General features: G+C 36.9%; 1 protein-coding gene across 4 annotated transcripts in view; it reads left to right on the top strand.

Moving 5' to 3' along the window:
- The window catches only part of NNT (nicotinamide nucleotide transhydrogenase), a 111,002-nt gene that overhangs the window by 17,488 nt on the left and 73,222 nt on the right, over nt 1–20,292 (top strand). For all 4 annotated transcript variants that reach the window (XM_033179515.1, XM_033179519.1, XM_033179517.1 and 1 more), the window contains exons 6-7: nt 3,884–3,972; nt 7,860–8,047. In XM_033179515.1, coding sequence (XP_033035406.1) covers nt 3,884–3,972; nt 7,860–8,047 — 277 coding nt within the window. The remainder of the gene's footprint in view (nt 1–3,883; nt 3,973–7,859; nt 8,048–20,292) is intronic.

Below are 20,292 nucleotides of genomic sequence, written 5' to 3'. Positions count from 1 at the left end.
ATTTGGCAGCTGCATCTGGTGAGGGCCTCAAGGCTGCTTCAACTCATGGTGGACAGTGTAAAGGGAGCAGGCGTGTGCAAAAAAGATCACATGGTGAGAGAGGAGTCAAGAGAGAGAAACCGAAGGATCTTGGCTCTTCTGTCAACCCACAGAGTGAGAACTCAGCCCCCCACTCCTAGGGAGGGCGTTGATCTGTTCATGAGAGATCCACTCCCATGACTCAAACACCTCCCACTAGGCCCCACCTCCTAATATTGCCACATTTGGGATCAAATGTCAACATGAGTTTTCATTGGAACAAAGCACATCCAAACCATAACACTAGGTACGGGAAACTTGACTTTAAATGTGGTCGTTTACCTACCTGTAGGGTACAGGTTTACTGGTGCTTCCTGCTCTTAAGTACTTTGTTATATAAGCCCAGAGTTCTCACACGAAATAAATCTGGAAAACAATTAAAACAAAAGCTGATAGCAGCTTTGAGAAATTATATTGTTTTGAAAAACAGGCCAGGTGAAAAAAATGCAGTTTAAGTGGAGGCCAGAATACTTAGCAAGAAAGTATGAGCAAACAACGCAGATGTGAGATGTACAATGATTAAATTTTGACTTTCTCGGGATCATAAAAAAATGTCTGGCACGCATAGTGGCCAGAAGTTCGATGCTGTTCTTAAAATGACTGAATGCTTTGATGCACGAGTCTACTTTGGTTATAATCTTTCTAGATATATGTGGAAGTTGAGAGAAAAGCTGTGAATAAAAGATATTAAAAAGTGAAACAAAAGGCAAGATGCTTAAAGAAAAGAGAATGAGCCTTTAAAAGGTGGAGTGACTATCTTTACTGAAAATTTAAATTGCAGCTTAAGGGACTTTGGTTACATGACAGAAATAGTTTTCTGAAATTGAAGGCACTGGTACAACTCATTAAGGTGGATTGCATAATACAGTCTTTTATTTGGATTTCCTTTAAACATGGAGGGTTCTTACCTGCTAAAACAAGTTTGTTCAAGCCACAGCCTGTGGGCCACGTGTGGCCCAGGATGGTTTTGAGTGCGGCCCAACACAAATTTGTAAACTTTCTTAAAACATTATGTGATTTTTGTTGCCATTTTATTTTTTTGGCTCATCAGCAATTGTTGGTGTTAGCTAGCGTATTTTATATGTGGCCCAAGACAATGATATGTGAGGCATTGTTCTAGGAGCTGGGGATATGGCGTGAACAAGACAAAATCCCTACTGCACAAAACTTACACTCCAGTAGGGGTCACAGTGAGGAGACAAAAGATCAAATAAATGCCTGAGGTAATTTTATTTTATTATTATTATTATTATTTTTGACTTGGTTTTTTTTCGAGGCAGGTTCTCACTCTGCCTGGAGTTTTCACTCCAGGCTGATCTGGAACTCCTGAGCTCAAACAATCTTCCTGTCTTGGCCTCCCAAAATTTTGGGATTACAGGCATGAGCCACTGCACCTGGCCATGAGATAATTTCACACAGGAAAAAATGAACTGTATGATATGACAGTAATGGGCATAGGTCACTTTAGTAGAGTGATGGGGAAGCTTCGTCTGACCTTTGAGCTGAGATTTGAAGCATGGAAGAAGGAAACAAGAGTTTAAGGATTCCAAGCATTTAGGATTCCAGTATTTAGGTTCTGGAAAAATAAAGAAGACTGTTGGTCTTGGAGTGTGGTGAACAAGATGAGTGATCTGAGATGATGTCGGAAAGGAAGGTGTAGGCTGGATCTTGTGGGGCCTGTCTTCTAGGTCATGTTATAGACTTTGGATTCTCCTGCAGGTGAGGGAAATGTTTGGTTTAGTATTTAAAACAAAATCATGTGGCTGTTCTGTGGGGGAATGGATAGTATGGTGAAGGCAAGATCTGTCAGCAATTGGTTATACCTGGGAAGATGGCAGCACCAGAAATGAAGAGAAAGGTGAAGGATTTTATTTGGATTAGGGGAGATCTTTGGGAGTTAAAACCAGTAGTACTTGTTGATGAATTGGAAATGGAAATATATGCAAAGGGAGGAGTTGACAAATTCCCCATTTTGGCTTAAACAATTGTGCATAGTTACTGCCTTTACTCAGATGGGGAAGGCCAGAGGAACTTATATGAGTGAACACAAACAATGTTCCTAAAGTTATTTCCTTTCTCCTGCCCTTTCCCATACTATTTCTTTTTTTTTCTTTTTAGGTTTTTCTTTCTTATTTTTTAATAGAGACAGGATCTCACTATGTTGCTCAGGCTGGTCTTGAACTCCAAAGCTCAAGGAGTCCTCCTGTCTCGGCCTCCCAAAGTGCTGGGATCACAGGCCTGAGCCACCTGCCTGGCCCCATACTATTTCTTGAGTATATGCCTACAGTGTAACAGTTAGCAGTAAGTGCTTCAGTTAGATTCCATTGTTTAATGTAACAACAGTCTGAGAAGGCACTTTGATTGCTGTATTGCAGATGATAAGCAGCTTGCCCAAGATCACCCAGAACAAGTTAGTAACAGAGTCAGGATTTTGACCTAAGCTTTCTGATTCTTATTTTCTGTGTCTTTTTCTTTACTCCATGCTTTAGAAAGAAAAAGTAAATTTCTATAGTAAGATCTGCTCTTTTTGTGCGATTCTGTTTTTTAAAGTATGGGTTTGTTGTTGTTGTTGTTGTTATGTCTTGATTCAGGATAACTTGGCCAAGTCCTGTGACTTTTACTTACTTTTCTTTACTCTTTCTTTCTTGCTTTCTCGCTTTCTTGCTTTCTCTCTTTCTCTTTCTTTCTTTCTTTCTCTCTCTCCTCTCTTTCTCTCTCCTCTTTCTCTCTTCTCTCTTTCTCTCTTTCTTTCAGTGGCGATGGAGCTTTTGTGTGGAAGAGGTTGGTGCTTTGGAGCCTAGAGCCTGCTTATTCCCTCTGGTCACTCTTTGCCCCCTTTCCTATAGACTTCCCCCTGTCCCCAAACACAGCATCATTATCAAGATCAATTCCCGTGACTTTTGAGACACTGCCCAGAGCTCACTGGTGCACAGTCTGACTAGCCTAGTCTTTGTAAAGGCAGAAGGACATGTGGGCATGATGGGTGGGTGTCAATTTGTAAGCTTCACTGATTCTGTGGTTGGCATTTTTTTCTACAGGAACAAAGTGTTGCTTTCAATTGACGGTTTATGGGATATATAACAGGACTTTACTCTGGAAGTCCCATTCCAGACTGGAGACAATATTGTTCTTACTTTGTTTCTTAGAAGGCGGGGGAGACTCTTGTTTCTGAGGAATTCTTTGGTTCTCTTGTTGCTGATACTTCATGATTAGGGACATTAGTTTCATTGCCTCAGATTTAGGGAGAGTTGCTCAAAATGGTTCAGAATTGTGGTTGCTCATCAGCTGTTCCTTTCAGAAGCATTTTGGCTCAAAATAGAGGTTGGGGTAGATGTTTCACCCATGTTGTACCCATCTTTGAAATGTATTTTGATGTTTGATGAACAAAGAAAAACCTTATAATTTGGTACGGTAAAGGTAGTTAGATTGCCATACTGGGACTTTTAGTAGAAGGAACTTTTAGACAGTGGAAAAGAATCTGTTAATCTTCAACATATGTAATGCTGATCATGCTTAGGTTGCTTTTACATGGATATGCTGATTATTAGGCTATTTTTAGTGAATTGTTGTTGGCCTTTGCTAGCAGTTGTTTCTTTCATAAAATTTTAAGATCAGTGGTGATTCAGTTAAAGAATAGTCTATGTGCTCCATACAGTTACTAAGGGCTGATCATCATCATCACTATCAGCACCCCCATTTATTGATGCTAAACTTATACTAGGCACCAATAATTGTTAGCTGATGATTTTTCATGATTAGTTGATAATGAGCCTTAATACATAACTGGGTCTATCTTCTTTTCTAGATTCTGATAGTTGGTGGTGGTGTTGCTGGGCTTGCTTCTGCAGGTGCAGCAAAGTCGATGGGTGCGATCGTTCGAGGATTTGACACAAGGTGAGTGCTTTACTAGTGACTGATGTTAAGGTAAAAACATTTTGTTTCAGGGGTATATTACACTTTCCTTAAAACTTATAAACTGAAGTAGCACATTGCAACTGGTCTATAAGCTCTTTCCATTTAAAAATGTTTCCACTTTTTAAAAGTTAATGCAAAGTGAAAATGTATTACTTAAACTAACAACTCACAACTCTGTTTTCTTTGGTGGATTGACAGTGGGACCAGAATTCTTTCTATCCTGAGTTTCTAACATGTTGCTTTACCTATTTCTGTTCAGAATGCTTTTAGGTACTAGTTAGGGCATGAACAAAGATGTTTGTGAATCTGAAGAAAGAGTAAAATAGCAGTCTGAGTGGGAGCATGCCCTACCTTGAATGGATAGAAGCAAATAAAGCTGACTGGCACTTCACCTGACTAGCAACACATGAATTATTATTACTGCATTATTTATGCTTCCTGTGTTTTATGTTAAGATAGAGCTGCATGTATTTTTCTGATAATTTTTGAGCCCCTGGGTGAAAGTACTTGATTTATAAAGAAATACACTGTGTATTTCTTTAACGCAGACATACACACATTTTCCTAGATTGTCTTTAAAGAGAAGTTTGATTAAAATTCTTCTTCATTTCAGAAGACACTAGACACTGGATTTTATTAAATGTCAGTTGAGTACGGTTAATATGTGTTTTAATAATTTTTGAGGTTGAAAAATGTAGTTATTTATTATCAGCTGAGGGTACTGGAGGAATAATACTACTGTTAATCTTGAATATAGAATGATGAAAAAAGAAAAGAAAGCAACCATTCAAAGTTGGAAGAATGTGACTTTTCAGAGTAAATAATGTTCCATAGAATATAGTTAATAGTCTTTATCTAGAGTTAAAGTGATATACTGATAAAAAGCTGTCCTGCTGAAATGAGAAAATAAGTCATTTCCAAAGTAACCAGGACACAAACCAAGCATAGCTAGAGTTAAGCATGCCATTGATCCTGTCATTTTATTTTTACTGTTTGTTGATGTGAAGTTTTCTCAAGACCTCCAAGCCAGTAGAAAGCAGGTTAAGTTTTCATTGTAGTGGACAGTAGTATTAAAATGGAAATGTATGTATTTGACCTAAAGGTGATTTGAAACTTGGTGGTGGGTGAACTACTGAGAATTTAGTATATTGATGTCATTTTTTAGATTGTATACAGAATCAACAGCTAGAATATGGCTGTTGCTTATATTAGAAAAATACACAAACTCAATCTTTCTTTATAATTGATTAAGTTCGTTATACAGGTATCTCAAGTATATAATAAAGATGTGACTGAAGTGATTTAATACATTTCTAAGAATTATAGCTCATTAGTTACTCTAGTCACTATTTTGAGATGGGGTTGGTTTCATATTATAAATATGAAATTCAAAACATACTTGATTTTAAATTCTTGTTGGAAGATTGAGTGGTATGTATTTTCAGTTAAATATCCTAAAAACAGCTCATTGCCCAATGGTATTTAAATGGTCTGACTTTTGAATTCTTTCGAACAATAACTAGAAGATACTCCTCTTAGCAATAGTGATTATCTTGCCTAATGCCTGTATCACAAAGTTTAAATATATAAAAACCTTGCTTTCTTTCCTGTCATAAAATAGTACATGATTAGTCTTCCAATTCAGAAAAATATGAAAAAGCACAAGAACAGAAAATAAAATACCCTGAAGTCTCACTGCCTAGTGGTAATTATTTTCATGTGTTCCCTCTTCTACATATTAATTAAAAATGTAATTTTACTGTTCCATTTACCTTTTTTCAATTAACAGTAGACCATGAAGATCTTTCCTTACATATTAATGTTTTTAATGGCTGCGGAAGATTCCATTGTATAGAAGTACAGCAATTTATTTGACTAGGCCTCTATAAATGGACATTTTTTGCTATATTTACACAATACTCTGTAGGTCAATATACACTTACATGTACATACAGTAAGCCCTGTATCCATGTTCTATTATCTGTGGGTTCAACCAGGTCAAAAATATTCAGAAAACATGTTTGTGTTTGTACTAAGCTAGAACCAATTTCATTTTTCTTGTCATTATTCTCTAAACAATATAATATAACAACTATTTATATAACATTTACATTTGTTAGGCATTATAAATAATCTAGAGATGATTTGAGTTATTTGGGAAGATGTATGTAGGCTATGGGAAGATGTACGTAGGCTGTGTGCAAATACTACACTGTCTTTTATAAGGGGCTTGATCATCCGTGGATTTTGATATCTGAGTGAGGTCATGGAACCAATTCCCCATATAAATTCCTTAGATAAATTCTAAGGAAATATTGGAGTCAAAAGATATACACATTTTAAATGCTAATATGTTATAATATTTTTAAATGATGAGATTATTTTATGGGCAAAGGTATAACAACAAAGATTTAAACATAACTTATATTTCTAATGATGTGAATTCATTATTGAAAAATACAGAGAAACATAAGGATGAAAGTGAAAATACTTTTTATAATTCTATCAGCCAGATATAATTGCTAGTGATATTTTGGTATAATTTCTGATAGAGTTTTATATATATATATATATATATAACTTTTGAACAAAATTTGGATTATTTTATATATATGTGTGTGCATATATATATGTGTATATATATATGTGTGTGTACATACACACATATTGGCTTAAACCGTAAGAAAATGTATTATTTCTTCTAACTGAGAATCCAGGGGAATGACTTCCTTTTCACATTAGAGTGAGATGCTTCTCGGTGCTATCAAGGACCAGTTTCTATCACTCCTCTCTGCTGTCCTTGGCTTTGGCTTCCTCCTAAAGCTGAATCCACTTGTGGTTGCAACTTTACCTCCAGGGGGCAATCTGGGCTACCAGATTCCTTGCTCAAGCCACCAGAGGGAGAACCTCTTGCTCAACCGTAGACTGTATGTCCTACCCTTTATGCATACTCTTGAACATGATGGTTGCTAGGGATTTATTGGCTCAGATCATGGTTTCCCAAACTTCCATGATGACAAGGATGAACTGCAGCTCTTGCTAAAAATAATATAGCGTCTGGCCTGCTTGCTGGAGATTATAATTCAGTGGGTCTGGGAAGGGACCTGGGAATTTGAACTTTTAACAAGTACCCTGATTGATTATTGTCATTAGGTGGGTTTGGGATTTACCACAGTGGAATGGATATTGATGAGTTACACACATGTCCACCACAGAGCTGAAGTCTTTGTTGGTTCTGGTTTTCCAACCAGGAGACAGTACTTGGGTAGCATTTATTTATTTATTTAAAACTGAATTTATTTTTATAAAATTTAAATGTGTTGGCTTTTCACATTTTACCCTTTACTACTATTTATAGGTTATTTTTTGCAAATACAATTTAATGAGGACAGGGTGGGGGGCAAAAAAGTCACTTTATTAGAATAATTTTACATGTAGAGTTATTTTTGTGGGAAAAGTCTCTAATAAGAACAAATTCAGAATATTTTCAAGTGAAAAACCTCATCTTGAATGATTTGAATGATATCAAATCCTGATATATATCAGATATCACATCATCATCCACACCGGGGTCATAAGGAACACAATTGATTACTGGAGTTGGCAATTGTGAAATTGCTTTTGCAACTTAACTAAGTAGAAGTTGGAATTCTAAGTAGTTTTTTTTCTTTCAGAAAAGAATATTCTCTTAAATATGTTACTTGCCTTTAGAAAAAAATTTGAAACAGTGAAGTATGACATCAAAGGGACTGTTGATTTTTGAATATATAGTTTGTTGTTCTTAAAAAGGTAGATATAAATGATGATCTTGACTTCTTTATTAGGGCCTGAAATAACTACTCTTTCCACTTTAACAATTACCCTAGAGCTGCAGCTTTGGAACAGTTCAAGTCTCTTGGTGCTGAGCCCTTGGAGGTGGACTTGAAGGAATCTGGTGAGGGACAAGGAGGATATGCAAAAGAGATGTCCAAAGAGTTCATTGAAGCTGAAATGAAACTCTTTGCTCAACAGTGCAAGGAGGTAGACATCCTTATCAGCACAGCACTTATTCCAGGTATGCCATTAAGTAAATGGTTATTTTAAAAGCACTTTTACTTTTTTTTTTTTAATAGCAAGAGTGAATGATTGCTTAACATTTGAATTTCTTTAAGGAAGGATCTAGTACTTTCTATTATAAAACTACTAGAAAATGAAAAAACATATGACAAAATTCATAGTCATTAATAATTTTCTTCAAGTTTTTTTTCTGTGAAAATTTTTAAATTTTTTTTTGAAATGGAGTCTCGTTCTTATTGCCCAGGCTGGAGTGCAGTGGCATAGTCTCGGCTCACTGCAACCTCTGTCTCCTGGGTTCAAGCGATTCTCCTACCTCAGCCTCCTAAGTAGCTGGGATTACAGGCATCCACTACCACGTCTGGTTAATTTTTGTGTTTTTAGTAGAGTTGGGGTTTTGCCATGTTGGCCAGGCTGGTCTCGAGCTCTTGACCTCAGGTGATCCGCCTGCCTTGGTCTTCCAAAGTGCTGCGATTACAGGCGTGAGCCACCACGCCTAGCCCTTTTGTGAGTTTTTGTGTAAGTTCATAGATTATACTGTATGTACAATTTTTTTTTTCTGGAGAATAAAACACTATTTATTTAGAAAAGGTTATTATTACTATTATTTTCTCTGCAACTTAAAAAACTTCAATAGCTTTTGGGGAGCAGGTGGTGTTTGGTTGCATGGAAAAGTTCTTTAGTGGTGATTTCTGAGATTTTGGTGCACCTGTCACCTAAGCGGTGTACACTGTACACAATGTTTAGTCTTTTATCCCTCAACCCCCTCCCACTCTTAACCCCTGAGTCCCCAAAGCCCATTATATCATTCTTATAGCTTTGTGTCCTCATAACTTAGCTTCCACTTTTAACAGTATTTAGTTTTTAATTCCTGAGTTACTTCACTTAGAATAATGGTCTCCACCTCCATCCACGTTGCTGTGAATGCCATTATTTTGTTCCTTTTTATGGCTGAGTGCTATTCCATGGTGTGTGTGTATAGGTATATGTATGTTTATCTACTCATTGATTGATGGGCATTTAGGCTGGTTTCATATTTTTGCAACTGCGAATTGTGCTGCTATAAACATGAGTATGCAAGTGTCTTTTCTATATAATGACTTCTTTTCCTCTGGGTAGATACCCAGTAGTGAGACTGCTGAATCAAATGGTAGTTCTACTTTAGTTCTTTAAGGAATCTCCATGCTGCTTTCCACAGTGGTTGTACTAATTTACATTTCCACCAGCAATGTAAAAGTGTTCCCTTTTCACTACATCCATGCCAATATCTGTTATTTTTTGATTTTTAAATTATGGCCATTTTTGCAGGAGTAAGGTGGTATCTTGTAGTTTTGATTTGCATTTCCATGATCATTAGTGATGTTGAGCATTTTTTTCATATGTTTGTTGGCCATTTGTATATCTTCTTTTGAGAATTGTCTATTCATGTCCTTTGTCCACTTTTTGATGGGATTATTTATTTTTTTATTGCTGATTTGTTTGAGTTCCTTTTAGATTCTGGATATTAGTGATTTGTCAGATACATAGTTTGTGAAAATTTTCTCCTATCATGGGTTGTATGTTTACTCTGACTATTTCTTTTGCGGTGCAGAAGCTTTTTAGTTAAACTAAATGCCATCTATTTATCTTGGTTTTTGTTACATTTGCTTTTGGGTTCTTGTTCATGAACTCTTTACCCAAGCCAGTGTCTAGAAGTGTTTTTCTGATGTTATGTTCTAGAATTTTTATGGTTTCAGGTCTTAGATTTAAGTCTTTGATCCATCTTTGAGTTGATTTTTGTATAAGATGAGGGATGAGGATCCAACTTCATTCTTCTGCATTTGGCTTGCCAATTATCCCAGCACCATTTGTTGATGTATGTACAGTACTATATTCATAAGCAGGTTCCTCTGCTCAAACCCTTGATAAATTGATTGTTAATTTATTTACATTTTCTTTGTTAAGATACTACCTTCTCCTTGTAGGAAATTCAAACAGTAGTGATACATAAGAAAAAAAATCCAGATCATTTGAAATTCTACCAGAGAGATGACTGTTATGAATATTTTGATCTTTTTTTCCCATATATGTGTGAGAGAGAGATAGGGGACTTTGTATGTATATGTATTTATGGAATTTTCAGTATATATTTTTACTTATGGAAATGACCCTTTGTCAGTTTTAAATTATTTCATTTGACATGTTTTCAGCCAAATTGTGAGCTTTTTGATGGGAGGAATTACTTTCTAGTCCCTTTACAAATCTTCTGAAGAGTATTTTGTACTCAGTACATGACTGATGTCAAACCAATAAGTGTTTATTAATCAGTAAGCAGTAGCTTGATCTAGCAAGATTTGGGCATGAGCAAACTGTCCATATTTTATAGTCTCACCTCTTCTCTTCACCTATCCTTTCCTTTTGTTATTGAATAATGAACACCATGCTGATTCTAATTTTTTCCTTTCTGAAAGAAAGTGGACCACATAATGAGAGCTTAAAGGGTTCCTGGTTGCTTATGTTAGATCCTAGTGAAGGAGCCTCACTTTCTCTGAGGTACTGTGGATTATTAGAATTTGCTTTGTCATTAGGCTATGAAAGAGGAGAAGCTCTCCTCTAGTACCTTCCCCTACAACAAAAAACCTGGTTAATATAGACCTAAGGACAAAGAATTGATTGGCATCAGATCTGTGAGCTTGTGGGGGAAAACAAGCCTCCCAAGTGTGTTTTTCTTTCTGTCCTCTGTTAACCCAGGTGATAGGTGAGCTGGTCTCTCCAGATACCTGCGTCCCCGCAGAGCGGCTAGATGAAGCAGACAGGCAGGAGGCTGATATGGGGTCTCAGCAGGGCTCAGGCAATGGGAGCATCTGTAATTGTAGAAATGAGGCCTGTAGTTGGTTCCGGGAGATGCATACAGATCAAACCCTGGACCCAGGATAGTTGTGAAATCTGTCAGTGAAGACATAACTCATGCACAAACAGTGTCAGGAGAGCACTTCAGGATTCATCCTTTTCTTGTGTGGCAGTGGCTCCTGGTTCAGCTGTTTCACAGGTGGTTCTGAGGAAGGAATGGGGTGACATATGCTGCAGCCACCATCTGACCTCTGAGAAGCAGCTGCGCATTGTGGGGCAAGCTATGAGAGGATTAGATGTAACAAGTGGCCAGTAGAGGGTGCTAAAACATTTACTCATTGAGTAAGCCATGTGGCTAGGAAGCTAGTTTTATTTAGTCAACTCATACTTGAAAGAACTAGGGATAATTCGAATAGAGTATATAGATTTATAATTGATTACAGAGCTAGATGTCAGTGATAGTACTCAAGATTTATTTTATAAACACATACTGAGTTTCAGGGCCTTCCCCTCTCCCCATAATATTTTATTTTTTATAAGTAGTTTATAGTTAGTGTACTTTAGTAAAAGTTCAGACTTGACAATCTTGAAGTCTAGTTGAAGAAGTTTTATTAATCTGTTCCACTAAGCCTTTCTTGTTTTCTGAAGCCACGATCTTCACATTAAACTTGCAGAAAGTCCTTGATCAGTACCTCAAAAGGCCGGCTGAAAAGGGCCTTTACTCTCTTTTGAAAAAAAAAAAAGAAGAAAGAAAAAAGTGAATTGGAATATTATATGGGAAAAGGTGATTTTTCTACAGATCTTTCCTATCTCTGGGTCACTGAAAACAGAAAACATGAGCATTTAACAAAAATGACTGAAAGAGTACATGAAGGTAAAAATGCTCTTTGGAAAACAGTGTCCTTGGCATTATACCTTTACTGCTTTATGTCCTGAGCCTTTGCCTGGGTGCCCTGATGGTGTGGCTGACTCTTGAATTACCCTCAGAGCAGAAATTGTTCTGAAGTTTTCCTTGAGTGGATTCAAAGGGGATTAAGTCAAATGTCAGAAATTCTCTAAGCTAAGATTTATAGACTGAGATCCCTGGAAGGCTGGACTGAAGACCTGGCATGGATAAGAATGTTGAGAGGCAGACCTAGGTAAGTAACTAGTTTCAAAGAGCGACTTTACGGAGTTAGTACATTTTTATTGTCCTAGGTATATGTCACTTGGTGGTCTTGAAAAAACAATGAACTTGTACTTAAATAGATTATGTGTGGAATGAGATAGTTCTGTAGCTAGCTAGTTGTTATGCTGCCTGATATCTTATACTATCATCTCACCCCCCTATTGGGTTGAGTGATGGATTAAAGGTGAGAATTTCACTTAATGCAGGTAACTTGAGGATGGGGCCAAGCTGACAGCCCCACTTTGTGGTGCTGTGCGCATAAAGGAAAGCTCTCTACTTTCCTGCACAGCTCATTGACCTTTGGGGCAGCCCAAAGTAAGGCAGCCCTGCTCTCTGGTAATGTTCAGGCTGTGCTCATAATCTTTTCTGCTAAGCCTTTTGAGACACAAGATTTTTTAACATCCTTAATGATCTGAAACCCTTTTAGAGAGACTTGTCGTAGACATAGAATAGTTAATCAGGAAGGGACTGAATCAGGTTGAAAATCTGATAAGTACATTGGGGAGGGGAGTACGGTATGGGGTGAGAAGGAATCATGGTGATTTTGCACTGACTGTGTCTTAGGCATATTTCACCTAAGTTCCAATGAGAGTGAAGAGAACTATGGAGCACATGCTAAGTTTAACCTGACAGAAACCAACTTTTCCATTTGAAATCTTTCTGGTGACCTCTTAATTAAAAATTCATGAGCGTCTTAAAGTCCTGTAGCTTCCCAGCTATAGGTCTAGTCCTTATTAATTTAGGGGAATCATAGCTGTTCTAAGGCCTGGATTTTTAGCAATGATGACAGTAGCTTGGGCGACTTGGGTTCCCAGCATCATTATATGAAGCAAACCATCTAAACTGAACAGAGTTGGATGATAGTCTCCCACTCCCCAATTACCTGTGGTATAAAGTTTGCATTCCTTGAAGGTATTTCTTGGCTTTCATTATCTGGTCCTGATTTAGCTTTTGGGTCTCATATTAAACTAATATCTTATTCTCTGGGCCTGATTTCAGCCATATTGACTGCTATTATCTCCTCAAATGGGCCAAGATAATTTTTTGCCTTTGCACATATTGCTTATTCTCTTTGGAATACTATCCTTGCCCTTGCCTGCTTTTTGAAATCCTACTCAACTCAATTACTACATCCTCCACAGTTTCTATTGCCACCTGCTCAGCAGTAGTGTTCTTTTTTCTTTTTCCTGCACTCAAAGCACTTTGCTTGTTCTTCCTATTACAGCAGTGCTTAGTGCCATCATTCCTCAGTTATCTTGTCTCCCTGTGAGTGCAGCAGGAGTCTTTGATTTATGCCAGTGCTTGGCATAGTGCTTTGTACACAATGGTGGCTTAGCAAAGGTTGCTGAACTAATAATTCTGGATACCTTCTTTAGGTCTTGGTTGGTACAGTTCCTTTCATTTTTTTCAGTGGTATCTACAAATTCTGATAGAACACTCTGTTGGTTCACTTTTGGATAGGAATATTGCAGAGGCTAATTTAAGCCTGGGAACTTAACTTTCTTAAATTATTCAAAACTGGGACACATGCCCATTCTGCAGTTTGAGGTGGTTGGCTAGTTAGACCTCTCAGGAGATAAAATTAGGAAGTAGTGGAAGAGCTGTTTGGGAATTAGAAAGTGTCCTGTCAGAGAGGAAGGAACATATGCATTGCTCGATTGTTAATTAAAATACTTTATGCCATATGTACTTATGTCTTTTTTTAGGCACAATCCAGATTAGGGTGACCATACTTTTTGTTTTTATCTATACTTGTTAGGATCTATAAAATATACCCCTCAAAGGGTGTGGACTTTTGTGGTAATTTTCCATGTCTCTGGAGAATTGGGTGGGAGGTGTTTTCCTCTAATATACAAGTTCCTTACATGTATGAACCTGAGATGTTGCAGTCTCCTGGAAAATCAACATTTGTTCTCCATCTGTCTTGTTGAATTTATCTTTCATATGGAGTGGAAATATAGCGCAAAAGAATGACTTTCCATGGTAATTGTTGAAACTTGTGCTTTTAGGCAAGAGAATCACTGATACAAGAATAACTGATACTCTCTAGTTGTGTAATTCCACAAAGAAATATTGTTTTTGATGACTAAAGTTTTTGCCAAAAGTAAGGATTTATTATTCATTCTCTTATTAAACTGTATGCATTATGATCACAAAGGACAAAACTGTAAGATCAGTGATTCCCAACTCTTTTGGAATTATATTACTTTTTTTGTTATCTGATTCATGTTCTGTAATTCCCTCCCTTCAATGTATTTTATGATTATATAGACTTTTGTAATATTGTTATATAAAGTTTAATTTGTTTTGAGGATATTGAAGACATTTTGAAGAACAGAGAGAAACTTAAGTATTGCAACATCAAGGGTTGGTAACCACAGGCTGTCTACACACCTCTTCATAGCTTTCAATGCAGATAGAGCAACTTGTCCTCAAGTGGAGGATGCCAAAACTGTGACTTTTCCATTGCTATTTATCAGTCTTGTTCTTAGGGTGTATTTGAGCACACTTTGTGAGTGACTGGGCTAGATTTAGCAAATGTTCTGTTAGGAATAATTTATGGCATAGTTATACTTTGGTTTGGTTTGTTATTTCTCCAAAAGCATGTTGCAATATTGGTATGCATTATGCTTCCTTCCTGGCTTTCCCTGGTTTGTAAAGGATTGGGAGGCTGAGACTGTCTTTGGCAAAGCAGCACAAATAGCATTACTGCTAATGTATTAGTACTTCCCTACCATGTGCGTTTCTGTATCTCCTTCCTTACATTTTCCCTTTACTTTCTTGTGCTTCAGAATTAGTTAGGGTGGTCTAGCCCTAAATCTATGAGTTTTGCTGTAACAGATTAATCCAGCAATGCATAATGGCGCCGATGTTACAGAAATTTACATCTTGCTTAGTAACAGGTAGGTTCACACATTGGTGGGCAGCTCTTTTTCATATGGTCATTTGGGGATTCAGGTTATGACAGTGTTGCCATCATCATTATGAGGCTATGAAGGTTGCTCTGGGACTGTCTCTATTTCAGCCAGCCAGAGGGAAAGTGGGATGGAGGAGTGTGCATGGAAGATCAGGAAATTGCACACATCACTCCTGCTTTGCATTCTTTTGCTAAGACTTAGTCGCGTGGCCAAACCTAACTGTGAAGGAAGCTGAGAATTGTCTAGCTCTGTGCCCAGGAATAAGAGAACATTGTATTTGTGTGCTAGGGCTGCCATGACAAAATACCACAGACCTAGTGGCTTAACCAACAGAAATTTATTTTCCCAGAGTTCCAGAAGATAGATATATAAGGTCAATGTGTCAGTGGGATTAGTTTCTTCTGAGCCTGTCTCCTTGGCTTGTGGATGGCTGCCCTCTTGCTGTGTCCTCACATGGTCTGTCCTCTGTGTGTGTGCATGCCTGGTTTCTCTTTTTATGCTTCAATTTCCTCTTCTTTTAAGGACACCAGTCAGGTTGTCCTAGGGCCCACCCTAATAGACTCATTTTAATGTAATTACCTCTTTAAAAGCCCTGTCTTTAAATACAGCCATATTCTGAGGTACTTGGGGTTAGGGCGTCAACATAGGAATTTTGCAGTGGCCACAATTCAGCCCATAACACATGTAGAGTTTTGTACACAGCTAACAGCCTCTTTCCTCTTCCCTGCTTTGTAATTTAATGTGTTAATGTTTGATCTGTTCATTGGAAATCAGGGGAAGGGTCATAGATTTAGAGCCAGATAGAGTAGATTCAAATTCTGGTTCTACTACTTAACAGCTGATTTGTCTCTCTGAATATCAGATTCCTTATCTCTGAAATGTGAATAAAAATTTCTACCTTGCAAAGTTGTTTTGAGGAATGAAGAAAAAACCCTGTGTAGGGCTGGGTATAGAGAACATTATTGTAATTCTTTCTTCCATTGGTGATGCCTCGTCTTCTGGATGGGACTCAGGACTACAGATCTTACTGACTTTTGCAATAAAAATCCAGACATTCTCAAGGATTATGTGGAACGTTGAAGATGGTCCCTCATGAATCCACCCATGAAGTTACATAACCAGTATTTATTAGATGGCAATGTGGCATGGGTTTCCCTGCGGAGAAACATGACTTAATTGTTTTTTATCTGAATTTGCTGAAGATATCCATTTTTATTAAGGCTATTTTCCCAGTTAACCTCATTCTGACCTAAGTTGAACGACATGAGAAAGAAAATAAACAGCACTGTTTCTATTTTTAAAAACACTTTTAAATTCTTTCATATTAACAAAATAATAAAATCAGAATGTGTAATACAATTTTATTGCTTCAATTTTTAAAGGATTTTGGTAGCTAATGTATATCTATACTTATGTTGGAGGGAATTCAAAGAATGCTGTAGTTTCTATGAGAATATGTATTTCCTTATTTGTGCTACCATTTAAGTTTGGAGAATTCCTGTAACCCATGAAACCATGGTAAAATCTTAACTAATTTTGCTTTTTATGTATACAGAATTTTGCAGCTCTGAGAGGTGAATTATTCAGTTAATCCTTTCAAAATTTTTATAAACATATTCTTTACTTATGAGGTCAAAGCTTGTTTTTAGGTTTCTTCTTTAAATAGATCTTTAGAGATTTTTCTAATCTGCTAAAATATGCTGTTGACTAATCATATTTCATAAGTATTACATTTAGAAATATCTCAAGGGATCCAATTTGTAAAAGCCAACTATTTGCCAGCCTGACTTTCTGTCTGGTTCTTTATACAAATAATTATGCAGGCAAAGTTTTCCTGTAGTTCCAGGGATAAAGCTCACATACAAAGTACTTTGCTTGACTATTTAAACTTGGGCCAGAATCTCTTTAGGCTCATTAATACAGCTTTCATATCTATGATGAACAGAGTAGAGGGGTTGCTGTATATACTGTGGAGCTGGCTAAATCAGAGACTCATTAGAAAATGGATTAGTGGATTAGATGTTCAGCACTTTCTTGCCATATTCTATATTTTACATAATCTATTATTTTTTATTCTCATATGCATACATATATGTATAAAAACCCTTTTGTTATCATTGGTAACATTTTAAAAGCTTAAGACTCAGTACTTTAACCCCATCATTGATTTTGAAATGCTAAAAGAGCTTTTGGTATGGATCCGTTAGGATGCCTTTAGCTGCCAGAAACAGAAATTCTAACACAACCTGCCTTAAAGTAGGCGATTTCTTGGGTTCTGTTAACAGAACGAAGTCCAGTTATAGCTGTGGATAAGTGTGGGCTGGGACACCCTGACTGTGCTCCTTCATGCTCTCGTCTCTGAGTTGGCTTCATCCTCAGTGCTGTGCAAAAGACAGCAACAATTTCAGGCTCCAGTATGTACAACACAATATTTAGAGGAGGAGGTAGTCCAGTGCTGATGGCACCCTCTTGAAGAGCAAAAAGAAGGAAACTTCTTTTTCAGAAATCCTTAGCAAATTTTCCCTCATTTATACTAACCTCGATTGGTTTATGACCATTTCTGAACCAATCCTTGTAGGTAGGGCAATGAGATGCACCTCAACTTACACCTGGATATCTGAACCAGTCACTAATAAAGTGATAAGATTACCCTTAGACCTTCCAGTGGTGGTGGAGTGGTGATATGATTTGGTTGTGCCCCCACCCAAATCTCATCTTGAATTGTTGTTCCCATAATCCCCACATATCACGGGAAGGACCAGGTGGAGAGAATTGAACCAAAGGGAGTTTCCCCCATCCTGTTCTCATGATAGCGAGCTAGTTCTCATGCGATCTGATGGTTTTGTAAGGGGCTTCCCCCTTCACTGGGCACTCATTTCTTTCTCCTTCCACCATGTGAAGAACATATTTGCTTCCCTTTCTGCCATGATTGTAAGTTTCCTGAAGTCTCCCCAGCCTTGCGGAACTGTGAGTCAATTAAACCCCTTTCATTTATAAATTACCCAGTCTCGGGCAGCTCTCTCTCTCTCTCTATATATATATGAATATATGAGATCAGACTAATACAAGTGGTTTCTGAGGTCATGTCTCGTGGACTGGGTGGAAAAATGAAAATCAGCATAGTGACAAAAGGAGAAAATGGATACTGAGTAGTTACTAACAATACTCAGTACAACATTGTGTTGTTATAATGAAGCTTCTTACCGTGTAAATGATAAAGTTCAGCCTATCTTTCTTTACCTGCTCTATTTTACATTTAGTCAATGTAGAGACTACATTACATTAAAAACTGTCCTTGTCTGCCTAGTACTTGTTCATGAGAAATCTATTTTGGTTTGGATTAATAGATTCTATGATTCGTATTATTTGTTTGCTACTGTGGAGCTAAATATCTCATGTACTTGTTAAAGCAGAAAGTTTTGTTTTGTTTTTAGACCCTCTAATTTGATGCCTTACAGACCAGGAAGTTAGGAATTTCCCCATCTGATTACATGCTGTTGAATACTTCCAGTAAATAATGCTGAATGCTCCTTGGAATCATTATAAAATGTTGTGGTAAACCCATTTCATCTTCATGGCTTGTTGTTTTTAATATTTTTAGTGGTTTCTTCTTAATTAATTAATTTTTTCTTTTTGGTATGATTAAAGTGTGAGGGTTTGGTTCTTTTCCCATTAAGATAGAATCTGGGAATTTATTGATTTCAGATTATCATGTTAGGCCTGATTCATTCAAAAAGATATAATATATTACAGAATTTTCTGGTAAATCTTTAGCCTTTGGTATTTAGTTTAAGCTGTGTGACTCTTTTTGAATTTAGTGCTGTAAAGAAGCCAATGATATATTTTTTTGCTACACAGCAATGAGTTGTTGAAGCTATTTTTAGAAATTAGTAATTTTTCTCAAGTCACAGATGAGAAAAAAAACAAAGCAGAAGTTAGTTTTTCTAGCAGTTTCTCATTTTACTACTTTTAAAACTGCATCTTAGTATTCATTTATTGAGAAAATACATGGTTGAGAAAAGATGCTATGACTTCAATAACATTTAAAAATGAATTTATGTGAATCACAGCCATATGTGCATATATCAAGAAATAGTACACTTGTGTGAGGCAGTTTTTCAGTCTACAGTCAATTCATGGTGCACATGGAGATTCAAGGATGCCTTACACTAACCTGTGGTACCTTTATTCACTCCAGATAACTACCAACCAATCGAGAAACTATAATTCAAATTTTTACATGAGTGCTTTAAATACCCAACTCTTCTAGTAATAAAATTGTTAACCAACCTTTGAATGCAGCCACTTTTAGTTGTAAAATATTAGACCCTAGAGCCTAACTAAAATTTTTCTTCCTCCATCCACCCTGCACATGGGAGGCACTAAGTATTAGTTATGTCAATGAATGAATGAATATTTGAATGATGACTGTGAGAGCTTGACGTCCTGCGGTTTTCTTGGCAAAAGTATGGAAATAAGTCCCTCTGAGAGGGAACTGAGTAACCCTTCCAGGGGAACTTAATGTCTACGAACCAGAAGGGAGCAAGAAATACTTCATAAAGTTGGATATCATGCCAAATCCTTCACCCACAGTTGGTATTGTATCAGAAAATATTTCTTAAAATTTTCTCTCCTTGTTAATTTTATTCTGTCACAGTGATTGATTTTTTTTTAAGGGGGCTGGTTTAGGAAATATAATGATCTTTTTGTGTATCTCATCTTTTGCAGATAAATGATAAAATGAACTTCAAAAGGGGGAAAAGCCCAACTGGGCTTTAAAAATGCCTCTCATCTGCCTTATTTTACTAATTTTCCTGTTTCTTTTGCAGTTATGTCTCAAAATACCTGATGTGTTTATTATTATTTTCTTTTTTATAAGCCTTTGTCAGAATGATGTGCTTATTTTGTCTTTTATATCTAGGTCTTTCACCAAGCTGTCTCTGGGGTGTAGAGGGCATCTCTTTATATTTGAAGAATTTGTAAACATTGGATATATTCATTTCCATGTTATACATGTAAAAAACCTAACACATCTTCCTGTTTGTATTCCATGTTTAGTTATGCCCGTGTCTCCCTTTATTGTGTTTTGGTACAGTCCTTGAAAGACTGCCCTAATTGCATAGCGTCATTTGTTGTAGAAGGGAGGGAAGGCAGGTGATTTTGGGTCAGGCTTTTCAATTGGTAAGTAAGTAGGTTGGGGTTTTTCTAAGTTCTTCTAGTTCTCATAGTACCACTCTTAAACCGCCACTTCTCCTTGACTTAAGGAGAAACTGGTTGTGATTATCCAGGAGTACTTTATTTTATTTTTAAAATAAAAATGATATGTGGCTT

Source organism: Trachypithecus francoisi, unplaced genomic scaffold (assembly GCF_009764315.1).
Source record: "Trachypithecus francoisi isolate TF-2019V2 unplaced genomic scaffold, Tfra_2.0 Lachesis_group2, whole genome shotgun sequence".
Taxonomy (NCBI): Eukaryota; Metazoa; Chordata; class Mammalia; order Primates; family Cercopithecidae; genus Trachypithecus; species Trachypithecus francoisi.
The sequence above is the reverse complement of the archived record's forward strand: the minus strand, read 5'-3'. Positions and strand labels throughout refer to the sequence as shown.